Source organism: Opisthorchis viverrini, assembly GCF_000715545.1.
Source record: "Opisthorchis viverrini unplaced genomic scaffold opera_v5_8, whole genome shotgun sequence".
NCBI lineage: Eukaryota > Metazoa > Platyhelminthes > Trematoda > Opisthorchiida > Opisthorchiidae > Opisthorchis > Opisthorchis viverrini.
In genome coordinates, this window is record NW_008751664.1 from 3,768,650 (window position 1) to 3,783,293 (window position 14,644).

Here is a 14,644-nt window from a genome sequence, read left to right on the forward strand (position 1 = left end):
TGGACTAATATAATGTGTCAGGCACCTTCTACATTTATCTTCCCATCAGTCAAAGTACGACTTTCAAAATCCAGATGACCCTACCTAAGACTGATTGATCGCCCATACACTGAAACTGTACAGCTTAAATATTCGTAGGAATATCACCCGACATATGAAATACTGATAAGTCCAGCACAAGTTGAGCAGGTAATATGGTAGGCGACCTTGAAATGTGTGATGCTCAGCGGTGGACTCATTTTTGCTGTGCATTTCAAATCGTCTCTGGCCTGGTACGAGCAACTTTTGTTGAAGAAATATATGTTGAAGGTGCGACGCTCGACAACTATTAAGTCTAGCAAGTATATGGCTTGATAAAGAATGTGTATTATGGCACAAAGACGGCAAATGATGTCAAATTAATTTCTGCCGAGCCAAGTAAAAGCAACGCGGTTTTTACTAGGATCTTGGGGACTAATCAGGATACTGCTGTGAAAAATACTGAGGTGTCTCATGGGTAAGGTAGTTGAGAACGGCTGCGTGTAAGAAGTTGACGATTTCATTGACGCCATGTGATCTCCCACACTCAGAATGGATGTTAAGCGGTTTCGCATTTCCCGTTGATTACATTCACTTGGATGTTGAAGGTTCCGAGTTTGGATATAATCCGCGTGCGGAAAAGGTCAACACAAGCAAAGGATAATATCATTTAGAGGCGCGAATTAGAAGACATGATACTCAGTGTGGAAAAAACTCGATTCTCGGTTGCATGTCACTACGTGCCATGAAGCGGAGAGTTAAGCGGTAACGGGAAACATGACAACTCTGTCATGGTTTAGCTGGAATTTTTGTAAGAGTAAAGTCGTTCGATAATAATATACAAAAAAAACACAAGAAAGATTCGTGCGTGAAGCCACTGTGTAGTCAAATGCTTGCTGTCATTTTTGGTAGTTGATAAAAAAGGAAATGAATTTTCACGATGATGGCATTCCCTCACACGGTATCTTATTCGGAAGAACATGTGTATTGCATAGAACAATCTTTGTTGCTCTGTTGGTTGGTCCAAAGACTTGACTTATGAAAAGATGAGGAAAAGAAACTAGGAGATTTGTCGTATCTTTCACAAAGCATTTGAAGTATTTGAAGGCCATAAACACTAAGGACCGGCAAAGCAAAATAAGACATTTGGCAAGTTGAACAGAAAGCACATATATAGTATGCCTTAGTAAACAAAGATGAAAATTTTAAGCTTACTAGCCAGTTTGGTTCCGGACTTGGTCTTGCCATAGTGGCGTATTTAACTTCCATGACATATCTGATGTTGGTGGGCCCCTTAAGTTTCATCACAAAGTTCCGCGTGCATTCATCTATCGTCAGAGCTTTTTTTGCTTGTTCTCTAGTTTTCAGACAGTGATTATGACGAATACTGGCAAGTAGAATGGTTACGTTGGTTGTTAGTCTGTTCATTAACGTTGGTCCTTTGTTTGAAAATGTTTCGTTTCTATTCGAAAAAAAACAATAATAATATGCGCTATCAGCTATGCATTGAATGGATGTGCATTAGTAGTTTAGAGCAGACATTTGGATGAATTAACCATTTTCTTTAGCCTGTCGTTGAATTTACAAATGTACCTGGGTTAAGAGGAATCCATGGACATAATTATTCATTAGGAACGCGGGATAGGAAAGCGTAACACAGGGCCAAGAAGAATGGATTAATAAATTCACGTTACTGAGAACGTTCGATAGCTCGGTTTCCGTCTGGTGGTACGTTGCATTCTCACCGTTGTGGTTAGGTTGGTGAAAACGCTACATATGTACAGAGCGTTTTCGGATTCAAAGCTCCGGATAGTGCATACGGATGACAGCACCAACTTGATGCCCTTAAACGGACGTCATAGATCACTTTAACAGCATCAGTGGTATTCATTTGGAGAGTCAAAATCGGACCTCTTATGTATTGCTCAAGATCCTTCGACCATCGATACGGAATGCGTTTACACGTTTGCTAAGACAACAGTCTCATCATTTGACTTCCGTAAACATCTTGCGCAGGAACTGGCAAACTACCATACACACCGAAATCGTTTGGTGAGGCAGCCGCTCTTTCATCTTTCATTTGATCACAACGCAACCGATGAAAGTTGTGCACAAGTTAACCGCATAAAAGGTGCGGTTTCTACGGAAGACGTAGATTGATAGGCATTAGTGGTCGCATTGTGATTACGCTCCGTGTCGTACTTAGTTACATATTTCTTTCCAAGAACCTATCAGATCAACCATTGTCACGAATGGTATTTAAGAGTAATCTGTTCTTCTTGCAGCGATCCTTTTGTGCCCATTTTCGGTATTCTTTTGAAAAAAACATTCCACTAGATTTCTCTTCATCCTAATAGAAATGGACCTCCAGAACTGATAATACCGGCCCACCAAAGTTGACTACCTGTAGGTCTTACCATTCCACCTGCATGACGGGTCAGCAGTGTAACTAAAATCCCGCCAAGTCTCACAATTAAATGGAATAGAGTAAGTCGACTTTTTTCAGCTCTTCAAAAAACAAACACAAGAGAAGTTTCCAAACCATCCACTTATCTTGCACAATGCTTCAATCAAGATATCACAATGTTAACTGCAATAAACCCAAATTGAGTCATAAAAGTCTCAACTAGAAGTGAGCCCCAGACTTACCTCGAGTAGTAAAAACACGTTTGAACAGGCCGCCAGTCCTATTAAACGAGCTCACAAAAAGTCTGGTGATCCTAATGTAAGAGGGGCGAAGGTATATCTAAATGACTTGTGGCCGTAATTGCACTATATGCTTTATAAGGCTCATGGACTTTAGCGGAATGCGAAAGTCCTTCAGCTAACTGAAGACGCCACAGTGTACTGGTAACGACAAAAAGAATGCGACGCTGAATAGGCTGTGATTCATTCCACAGAATATTTTGAGGAAAACCCATCAGCTCTTATTGTAAGTTGGCCTCATTACTGCGAGTCATTATACGTTCCCCTGTGCGTGTTCACCCCACAACTCGGCTTTCTGAATGGTTTTCCGACAAACGGTCTCCTTATATTGCGGGAGAGGAATTTCACTCGAGGAAAATATAGTTTGAGCTTCTACGAGGTGCAAAGTGTGTTTGGTGGTTCCGTTAAAAAAACGGAGGCAATCAGACCAATAATAATTTCTACGCAGATCTTATTGAATAATTAGTTAATGTAACAGATGTCAGCAGATTTCCATGAGCGCAGTCTGCTCCTAGGGCTCGCTTATCAATACGAGTATGAGAAAACACTCTCTCTTAGGGCATTCAGTTCTCAAACTTCCTTCGTAATAGCATGTACGCTCACCCGGCTCACCACCTAATTTCGGTGCCAAATCGAAACTGATTAGACGCTACTTTTCACTGACTACTGCTGAGTATAAAGAAGTCTTATATCCACCACCAGTATTCGTAAACATACAGCAAATTGACTAATGGGAACACAAAATGGAGATAAACTGTATGAAACTTGATAAACATGAGTTCTTCAACCTAACTCGATTAGATCTGTTGGTGGATGAAAGTGTTGGTGTCACTTTGATGACCATTTGGGACAAGGCATTCCATGCAATATCTTCAGAAACCAAATTTCGGATCGGTGTCACATAAAGCCGGTAGACCATACTATTTAGAGCTGTTACAACATTGTGTTTATTATCGATCCGCTCGAGGGACTTTGCAGCCAGTTTGCCAAAACTTGTCATTTCGGCCACTATTGGTCACACTGACATCACACAAGTGAGCCCTAAAACGCGCACTCGGTTTTCCACTTCAGGCGCATGGACTGGCCTACTGACGGGTTTTGCAATAACAACTATTGCTTACAGTGTGTTTGCACATAAAACAAACTGGATAGCTGAGGCACGCAAGGTGAGTTTCTATCATGCGTCTGACAACCTGCCCCAGTGCACACACGGTACCTACTGACCTGCTGAAACCTTCTTAATTGCAGGCACGACGAAATACCTGTGACCAGCAAGACACTCATGAATTGGCCATACACGAAGAACTGGTGAGCAGTTCAGTGTCCATGGATTCTTCTAGTGAGTTATGAGATACTTTTCTTCTACGCCACCGCTGCGTTAAATGCGGAGCTTCGTTCCTTCATTTCCATAAAAGGAAAATCAAACGGCGACTGGTTGGCTACCAGATGTCAGCTGCAACTTACAAATATGTTAACAAACAACTCCAAATGATGGAACGCAGTCAATCCCACTTAAAAGAAGGGTCGATGAACCCTTTAAGTAACGAATACCCCCACAGAATTAGCACAATGTCCGCCGTTAGGAAGGTACTTCAACAGCACTCCTAACAATTTGTGACATTGGTTTTATTTAACACTCACTTATTGCGACATTTTTAGCAAGGAAAAGCAACTCGACCAACAACGTTTGGCTGTTATTCTCTCACTGATCACTCAAGTTTTGTCAGATGTTCTGTGTAGTTTAATTTGCACCCCTCAAGTGACTCACTCATGAGCACAGCCACAGTGCTTACAGGAAGATGATGGAATAAATATGACCTCTTCGAAGACACACAGTGAAACACATTTCTGCCATGAGCAGTCCATAAGTTGAAGCTTGGTTTTGTAGCTTCTAGAGAATACCAACCAACAAAATGTCTCGCATTGCACGACTATCGAAGAGTCTGCGATTTAGCAGCGTGACAAATGGTTTCACGGTGCGGTTTTCTAAGATCCATTGAGCTGTCTCCGAACCCTGAAGCCTAAGTTATCTCTGTCGCACCAATGTGTATTAAATACAATTCATATGTGCACCAATTCTACAAATTTTAATGCACCGATCTTCATTTGGTTCACTTGTAGCAATGACATACCAAATCCAGTATACTGGTTAACCTAAGCATTTCTCAGGTTGGGTAGAGAATCAATTTTCCAGTGGTGGTAATTACTAAAGGTAATATAACTTGCATGACGGCGTACATTGCTGGTGAAGTCTGCGAGTAGCAGCTAATCGACAGGCGAGTCGGACATTGTTCTGTTTATTTATCGATATCAAGTGTTCAAAAGACGTCCAAGAAAGTCCAAGATCTTATCATAATTTGCGCAACTTTTGCCTACTTCTTTGCGCTCGACGTTTGAAGTCAATGTGGGACTTGCGTCGTAAAGCTGGGCAGTGAGAGGCAAAGACCTTTACCATTTATTTGTTGCTGACGATGCAATAAGTGTGTGCCTTTGGACGGAAGGTAAATTTAGCTCGATGCTCATAGAATCTAATTGGCATTCATATATCTCAGCTTTTTATATCAGGGAACCCAACGAATGGGACCGAAATATGTCGAAGTATCTAAAGCGGACTGGATAAACCCGACATAAAGGACCGAATACTCACTATTTGATCAAACTCGTTAGGGTACACGTAGGAAGCCCGGACGTATGATAACCTGTTTGATTATGAGCGAGTCGCTTGTGCTAGATCATTTGTACACAAATATTCGAAGTTTCCGTCATTACTGATCGAAAATCCTTCATTGAGGGCCAAGTTCGAGGTTGCTTGATTAACTTTCAAAAAATATAACCGTGGTTGTAAACTTCAGTAAGAGTTAGCCAACTGGTAAAATGGAAGTTTCAGCTGAAGAACGCAAAGGTGATTACAATCATTTGAGGAGTGAATCAAGTAACTATGGGATTGAAATTTAGGAATCGTCACACACCTTTTGGCCTTTTGTTCCTATTCTACGGTGAGTTGGCATGTGCGATACAACAAAACGCATGAACTTGCTAGTTTAGTGGTTGACAGAGTTAGAAAACTCGAACTTCCTGCATTTTGTTTAATGGAAAGTTTCCTGTGCTCTCAACAATAAGTCATTTTCCTCCTATTTATATCTTGTAGCAAATTTATCGAAGTGATTATATTTTGATGAGTGTCACTGAATTCAAATCCGATTCTTGGTTGCTAGGTTACTTCCAGGAAGAACTGATTGCACAACATCACGCCGAACTGAAAACTGACTTGTGCACGTGATGCCTATGGATTGTACTTGTTATTCATATAGTTCACAACTGGTTCAACCGGCTTGACTGATACCCAACTGGCTAAACAGAGGTAGTGGAACATTGAGGAGTTGTGGTGGTAGTCATTCGGTTATAACCACTGAGTGAAGGGTTAATAATCACCAAATGAATTATGTATCGGTCCAAGCTAAACCAACACTGAGCTGTAAAGCACACTGTGCTTCACGTGCAGCTGGAAGTTGCTAATCGGAGTTCGGCCAAATAATTTGTGTTAGTCTGCCGCAGTGAAAAAGTGCCAAGAAAAAAACGCTGTGGATCCTTACCGGATTAATATTACTTCCTGTGAATGACACTACACAAAATCTGATTCCTACGACACGAGAATGTGGTCTGATAAGTGAGAAGTCTCTCTTGGGAAGAGTGCTTTGTTCAAATTACGATAACATCAGGCGAAACTTACGAGGAGATCCACTGTGTAAACAGTTTCTCTTGAGTCATTTGGTAGAAATTCCTATCTTGGGAATTCCTCATGCTGACTACCCATTTTAGCCGAAGGAAAGCCTATTCTGCTTATGACACAAAACTGTTAACCCTATGGCTGTAAACATGCGTTCTTCGAACAGCCTGAAGTGATTTTCTACGTGAGCTAACGGGTTTAATTATCATCTTCGTAGTTGTCTAAACAAACTACATACATTTGCCTTGACCTATTTCAGTTTCGGTGATCCATTCTATTGGGCATAAACAAAACCGATATTCAAGATACGTATTCTATATTTCACTACCTTCTTTCAGGTTTCGAACCGTTGATTGAGCACCAGCTGCCTAATGGGGATTGTGGAGGACCCGTGGATGTGGAATCGGATGAATTACGTACAAATCCTTTTGAGTTCGCTACTTTCATAGACCCAGAAAAGGCCAGTCCTGCAATTTCCCTGAAGAAAATATCAGTAGCATGTGTGGTTGTTAGCGTTTGGATCGCAGCTTTATGTATATTTTGGAATCGGCCGGAGCCTCTTTGGTACACCACCTGCCTCAAAAATTCCGTCAATCGAACGATTGGCGAGTATACCTTTTGCGACCGAATGTTGTCCGAATCAAGGTTCCGTGTGTTTAGTAACCCATTAGCGGGACCTTCAGGTGTCCCCGAAGCGACCGTTGAACAGAACAGAACTTCCACAGTGTAAGTCAATCTCCCAGTGGACGATGGAATTCCATCAATAATTCCGGTAGATCACGGCTTTTCGCCTGCACTCCGGAATTCCTACGCAACTTATCGTATATTTCATCGCAACTTTATACCAGATCGGACTTTTTTTAAACAGTCTGGTTGTTTGACCATCCCGGGTGAGTCCCGTCCCCAACCAACAAAGCCAAGTAGCACGCCTGATTTTTAACCAAAACGGTTCAGAATACCACCGATTTTCAACTGCACCAGCTATCAAGAAAAATACTTTTCTGATGAGATTGTAGAAACGAAAACTTATTTGAAATATACGGTTTTTGACTTGTATTGTTTACTGTTTTGGTGGTCACATACTCGCAGTTTTGTCCGGAAGATGGACAGAGTCCTTTGGGTCTGGACTACACTGACTTGGCCGAATGTCTGTGCGCAAAATCCATGAAGAGAAATAGTCATAATTCTATAACATGGGAGTTAAATGTGCACACCTTTATGCATTCTCCACTACAGTAACTATACGCGAAGCTGCAGTATATGAGTATTTTGCTTTTCTTAGTTGCGGTGAGTGGCTTCTACTTCGGAAAGCTATACGCACACAAAATCCTGTATCAGGACTGACGAGAATCTTTTGTGACGGCTGAAAGCGACAGTCGCTTCCAGTTTGCTTGCTACTCTGAGATTCATGATGGACTGATGCTAGCAAACTTAGTCTTCTCTAGGGTCCGAATAATAATAAAGAATGCCACGAAATTGTCTGTTTCTTCTTCGCTCGCGGTCTTGCTGACAATATTAATCTTGGCTAGTTACCTTGCAATCTCTTCAGGCCTTTGATTCAACTTAGGTGCAGGCCGCTATGCGTAGCAAACATTGGCCATCGGTATTCCTGCCCGCTCAGCGGTCGAAACAAGGACACCGCACACCATCTTTCATTTTACCATTAGAGCCTAGCACTTAAGTAGCCAACTTGTTTTTTGAAGTTGTGATGACCGAACAGTGGAGGATGGTTAAATGTGGACGGCAACATGAATCTAGGGACAAACTATTGGCTCTACAGAAGTACAGCCCTACTGCGCGAAATTCGTCCGCAAGTATCAGTATGCGACGATACCTCCAGGGTAGGGTTTTGCGGTATTGGTAACAAAGAAAGAATGGTAGGGATCCAGCTACCATATCGCTAATCAGTTCAGAGGGATGAGCAAGCAGGTGGACCCGAAAGATGCTTTTTCACTTGCAGAGGCCTTACCCACGAGGTATCAAAGTATACACCCACGCCATCCGACAGGGTGGAGAGCTAAGAGGACTTGTTTTAGGGTTTGACCCGACAGGACGTAGGGTATCCTGTAATTGTTCAAATAAACTGATTATATTATGCTCGTGCTCACCGAAAAACGATCGCTGGCCGTTGAGATTACAAATGCCGACACAACAGCACGACAGAATTTGTCAGGAACAAATACACATAACGAGTATTCCAAGGGGCGGAATTCAAAGGTCACCACAATCGCATTGATTTTGAGCCTCCGAACCTAACCACTATCGTTTTTTCGTTGACGTTCTATCTCAGAGTCCCCTTCCTAGCTCGTGTCATCTCACTTCCCCATCATTTTGCTTAGCTGAGATTTTCAGGTGTGTTTGCCTCTGGAACCAAGATTTGACAACAAGTCTAGTCTTTTGTAGGTGACGCTCATGGCTCTTAATACCATCCGAAATTTGTCATTCTATTTCAATTCTACCTTTTTATATCCAACCAAATGTTTTGCTCCTTTTTTCCGTAACCATGAAGCCACAAGTCTCTGTGTGGTGATCTTTGCCACTTAACATCGGCATGTTTTCAAGCGTCTCTGTTGTTGGTCTGTTCGCCATGCTTGGCGGTTGAATTGCAAACGTTCCATCACCAATGGAAGTCACATTTTCAAAGCCTTTGAGTAGGTGAATTGCTTGTCTTCCCCTTTGTAGTCTTTCTAACGTCTTTGTTGGGAAACGTAAGGTGCGTTGCGTCAACTCGTTGTGCATTCAGGTATAGTTTTTCTACAGGGACCTCCATGTGTGAATCCTCTTTTATCTCAGATAATTTCCATGCAATGGCAGTAAAAAGTGTATATTTAAAAGACTTTAGATGGTGTGCATGGGGCCACATATTCACCAAATCTGTTCTCTTTTATGTTTTGACGATCAGCTTCAGTTCGATCGATGTATCAAAATGTATACAAAATAATACAAAATCAGTTCTAATTTACCCAAAGTTTTAAGGTCTCCTACAGTGAGACCAAGCCGACGTGGACAAGAAGTTATTCACTCCTTTTGGTCTTCTTCCGATTTGCTGAACAATGGATGGAGGGTTGTATAACGTTGAATAGGGCCCCGGATAAACAGACGAAAATGTACCATTGGACAGTACTCAAACCTGAAATGGCTCAGGTAACGAAGATTTCTTCATTGCGCCAGAGAAGTTGGATGATATGTATTTGGTTCGTTATCTCTTGTCGTCCGAAACATACTGAGTGAGGATAGATAAAAAATCCCTAATTTAGGTAACTTCCTGAATCACCATTACCCTAGGAGTCCGTGGCTTGTAATTTGCACCCATCCATGCAGAAAAGGAATGTGACTGCAACTGTTCGGCACATGCATATGTATACACTCACTACTGAAGTCCCAGTGCTCATTGTTTTCAAGCAGACACCCTGTGTTTTCTGTGCTAAGCGAATTTCGTAAGTATAGGCTGAAACTGCATCTTGAAAGTTAGAAATCACGTGGAATAGAAATTTTGTGGAGGAAATACTGGATGGTAGAGCTCTATGGGAAAATCGTGGAAACTGATGAAGATTTATGAGAATTCTGAAATTTTTTGGTCACTCAAATACAGTAGAAGAGACCTTCATTTTCGGTTCCTCCAGTAGAATAAAGCTAACTACGTCGGTTACTACTTGCCGCCCATCACTGGAACATACTATCCAACTCAATCTATGTCGATGAAAAGAAGTTGCCTATTATCCCGACAGATGACATAATGGGTTCTAATCTGCTAGCACTCATGAATATTTATCACTACAACATAAAGTGGATCGGTCTTTAAATTTGAATAGGTTTATTCACATTCAAACTTAGATATAAAAGAACTAAAAGTGAGGAAGCATGCTTAACAGCCAACATCCAGTTGAACTGTTAAACAGCTGTTTTGACTATCCTTGTGAGGACGATAAGTCAAAAACTGACGCGTGTGGTTAGAGCATTTTCTGGTTCTAGTTCTATCGTACTGTGACTGAACGCTTCATATAGAATTGTGCCGTTGAGTTGATAGAGGTCCCAACTGCAGCCTGTTGATGTCATCGACGGGTCCATATGCATTGTGTTCTTGTAATTCATGTTCATTCAGACATGCTGTAAACATGGTTAAACGGATACGCTGGAAAGTAACAAAGTAACTGTGACTGTTACTACATGGCCAAGGGAAGTAGATTGGAATCCTCGCTTTTCAGGGTTGAAACAGTCTAAAGGAACAAGTTGAAGTCAGGGAAATTTCGTCTTTATTCTCAAGCGATAGCAACAGAAAATGCAAGAAGCATTCACTAATGTGCTGTGCTCAACTCACCACCCTGTTCGCCTTCACAATCCGTTTTGTAGGTCCAAGGAATGCAAGCGAAGATAGTAGAGCAAGTTAATAGAAGTGAATATATTTTTGACATAAAATTGAGTGGCAAACGGAATTTATGAGTATAATCACTATGAGAATGAATTTTCAAAGAAAATTGTGTGAAGCATTACAACGGGAAATAATTCTTGTCCGTTTCACACTTGCTAGTTTAAGGTTTCTGTGTGTAAAGACGGAGCACTTTCCGAAATTCAGGGCCGGCTAGATACAACAGACCTAATGCAGCGTATCCATACACACCAAAGCCAAAGAAGATCATGGAGTCAATGAAAGTGTATGAAAACATGTCCGAGGGTCAATTAACCGAGATCACAACTAATAAATAGCGAATTTCTCAGCTAAAAACGACACCAGTTTGATTTCGTTTATTTTGTTGTGCCACAGTGCACATTACTGGTTCGGTGACCAGTAGCGTCTGTGGGTTTTTTGAGTTCGATGGGTAGAGTTGGCTCATTACTTTATTCACTGAGCCATTCCATACTACAGCAATGATGACACCTCTCCGAAGTAAGCTTTTCAAATTTTAAGAGAGACGCAACAGAATTTATTCAGTATATGGAGGAAACCTCACCTCGTTCGCCATATTTGTGCATTAGTTACTGTCAGGCTTGGCGGAAACTGAGGGGTAGGCAGGTGATGAAAACGAGGGTCTTACCATGTCACATTATTCTCAGAGAACGTCAAGAGATATGCGACGAAGTATCGTGGTCAGGTAATCTGGTTAACTAGTCTGAGAAGACTTTCTGTGGGTGACTGCATGGGCATAATAATGAACTTGTGCCTGCAACAGGTTTATCAACCCGGCTATCCCAGCACGCAACACTTAATCCAAGAGGTTAGCATTGCGTATGCCATCCAAGTAGGTAAAACAATTGATAGACAATTTTTCTCGATTGTATCGCATCTCACCGGTTGTTTGTGTAACGGGTGCGATGAATTAAATGCTACTTAATCTGTGGTAAGTAGTTGGACAACGGTGTCAAAACCGCTAGTACCGAATGCTGTAGTCCTCACCACGGGAAGAAAGCTTGCACTCCATGATGCTTTCAAATTGTGAAGAAGACCGGATCTTGAAACTATCACTGATTGACGACAAATTCTGTCAGACTATTGGGATTTCAAAAAATCTCCAAGTGGTCTTTCTTACGATAGATGGTCCATTTTGCTGAATCTTTCCCCTATCACTCTTGATAAAAACAACAATGGCCGGAACTACAATTAGGACACATCACATACAGTCATACACTAGCCTAAACCGCACGCCATTCACTCGATTGTTTGTACCGTTGCCCAAATTACAAACATTCGCACTATTATTTTACAGGCTATATAATCACCTAATAGCCTCTTAGATAGCCTTGGAGTTTGAAAGCAGTCATTGATGACGAACGAGTGGTAGTGAACTGCACTGTCCATAAATCTGTCGATTTGGTCGTGTGCATTAGGCGATTAAAACAAATGGACCGGTTGCGTTCCGCCTCTTCAATCGTTGCGTAGCTGTTGAAAGTTGACGTGAGTCGCAGATGATATTTCATTTGATGTGCATTATCAAACTTTCGCAAATGTTCACAGCTGATAGTTTACTGCAATAATTTTCTAATGAGGAAGTTGATAGCAACCTTTCCAAATGGCTTTTCCGTGCTTGCACGTCAAAAATACATCAATGGCACCTGCTGCTTGTTGACTGTTCAATGAGACATGACCGATGAAAGCGTAATTGATGATAGAAGAGGTCCAGTACTTGTAATATACCTAGTGCAGAGAGGGTAAAATAAAGCAGACATTTGAGCGTTTGATAAATGCCAAACGAATGTTTTACGAACCGCAGGTAATCCGTCCTTGCGTTCAGAGTTTGTGGCTGATCCGGCGAGTGGACTGTCCACCGATGCCATTGCACGGTCATTATGTAGAATGTAGAATGTAAACTAATACACTGAAGCCATTTTTTTGTGGAGGTTGAGAGTGTTTCAAAGGTGCAGGTCTGTAGACTCAATAGTTCAACGGTACAGTCAAGTAACTGGTTGTCCAGTCAAAACCATCTGACCTACCAAAACACCTTTTTGTTTGCACTCTTAGGTACGTTTCACGCGATCGCCTGGAGTAGATACTATGAAGGTGATAAAAGCATCGCGGATTCCAACTTTTATACATGACCACAATCCCCTGGTTATTCCAGTATAAAAGAATACCCTCAAGGTTTGTTCGAAGAAACTTATTCAGGGGATAAAGGTCAGTGGCAATGTGGTTATTGGGCAAGTGAGTCATTCGCTGGAGTTCCAGACAGAGTTATGTAGTCATACCTAGTTCAGAAATGGTAATATTTCTTTCCAGCGTTAATCGTTAGGAGAGTGGTCAATGCTTTGCGCTTTTTATCGTGTTGCTCTCACAATCTCAAAATTTGTGGTGAAAAAGTTAGATCTTCGTCGAAAGAATGTCACGTTTTACGCTAAACTACTGACGGTTAAGAACAACTGCCCCCAAGTTCTCCGCCCTTTCTCTCAAAGGTATCAAACGTGACATATCTCACTCTAAAGAAAGAAGGTTTATAGGACGCGTTCAAATCTGACAACGACCCATATCTTACCATATGCTGCACATGCTTTTGAGAAGTCCAAGAAATTAATCTGATATCAGGCACGTGTAGAGCGAATAATCACGTGAGAACTTGTGTTCTTTTCGACTGAAGACTGTTCATGCACTGGCTACTGACCATATGGGTCAGGGGAATTTCAGCATCGATTCTGCAAATCTGTATTTAAATTGAAACTCACTATTGATTGGATAGGGTCATGAAAACCTGACTGAAATTTATAGCTTCACTTTTCAGAGGATCAGAACAACCTGCAAACTGATGCAACAGAAGAATACCACGTTGTTGTACGTGATTTACCAATGATTTTTCTGAACTTGCTCTATGCATTCAGTCCCGACATCTCCGCTATGTTGGTAGTACGAATTCCTGGAATGGCAGAGGAACTGAATCAGATGTTTGTGTCTCTTCATCAGGTACACTTACAGTAATCACATAAGTTGCATTGGCAGTGGCTTCAGCAACCTAGTAACAACGGAACACATGAGGCCCCACTGGAAACGAAATTCATTGCCGAGATGAAACTAAGTCGTATACATCATCATTATCAGCTGTAATAACCGCCATTGGCAGTTCAGCAACCTAGTAACAACGGAACACATGAGGCCCCACTGGAAACGAAATTCATTGCCGAGATGAAACTAAATCGTATACATACACATTATCAGCTGTAATAACCGCGTACTCGTCGTACAGTGGTTGTAGCTGCCGCAGTTTCGTTCACCGATGTTTTTTGGGGGGGATAGGTACAGTGGGCTGTCAAGTGGGGGTTGGGGTTGGAAAAGGAGCTATGCATTGAAGGCAATAGCTTTGATGCACGAGCGCCATTGAGGGCGCGACTGGGCCATATCTGACAATGTCTCTAGCCATTGATGTAGCCCGTCTCGGGGTCCCCATCCAGGAAGACGGCAATGACCAGCGCAACTGAGTTTGCTGGTAATGGATTTCATACTCCGCTGCCAAGTCATTGTTTGACCGTCTCTGACTCTCTTCCACCCTTCACGTGGTTGTGCGAAAAGAGCCCTTCGAGGAAGTCGGTCGACTGGCATACGCAACACGTGGCCAAGCCAGCGCAACCTCTGCAGTGTGATCAGTTCATGTATCGAGGGTGAGTTATTTCTCCCGAATATCATTCGACGTACTTCAGAATTGCTGATCCGGTGTTCCCACCAGATTCGGGCAATGCTCCGAAGACATCGATGGTCAAACACTGAAAGTCTTTTGA

At 42.0% G+C, this 14,644-nt stretch overlaps 2 protein-coding genes across 2 annotated transcripts in view; one reads left to right on the plus strand and one right to left on the minus strand.

The window, feature by feature from the left end:
- Positions 1-7,525, plus strand: part of T265_00831 (hypothetical protein) — a gene marked incomplete at both ends in the record, with an annotated part of 83,376 nt that extends 75,851 nt beyond the window's left edge. Inside the window, 3 exons of the mRNA XM_009164703.1 lie at positions 3,796-3,890; positions 3,973-4,063; positions 6,790-7,525. Coding sequence (XP_009162967.1) covers positions 3,796-3,890; positions 3,973-4,063; positions 6,790-7,181 — 578 coding nt within the window. The remainder of the gene's footprint in view (positions 1-3,795; positions 3,891-3,972; positions 4,064-6,789) is intronic.
- Positions 1-14,644, minus strand: part of T265_00832 (hypothetical protein) — a gene marked incomplete at both ends in the record, with an annotated part of 138,616 nt that overhangs the window by 26,363 nt on the left and 97,609 nt on the right. The window lies entirely within an intron of this gene.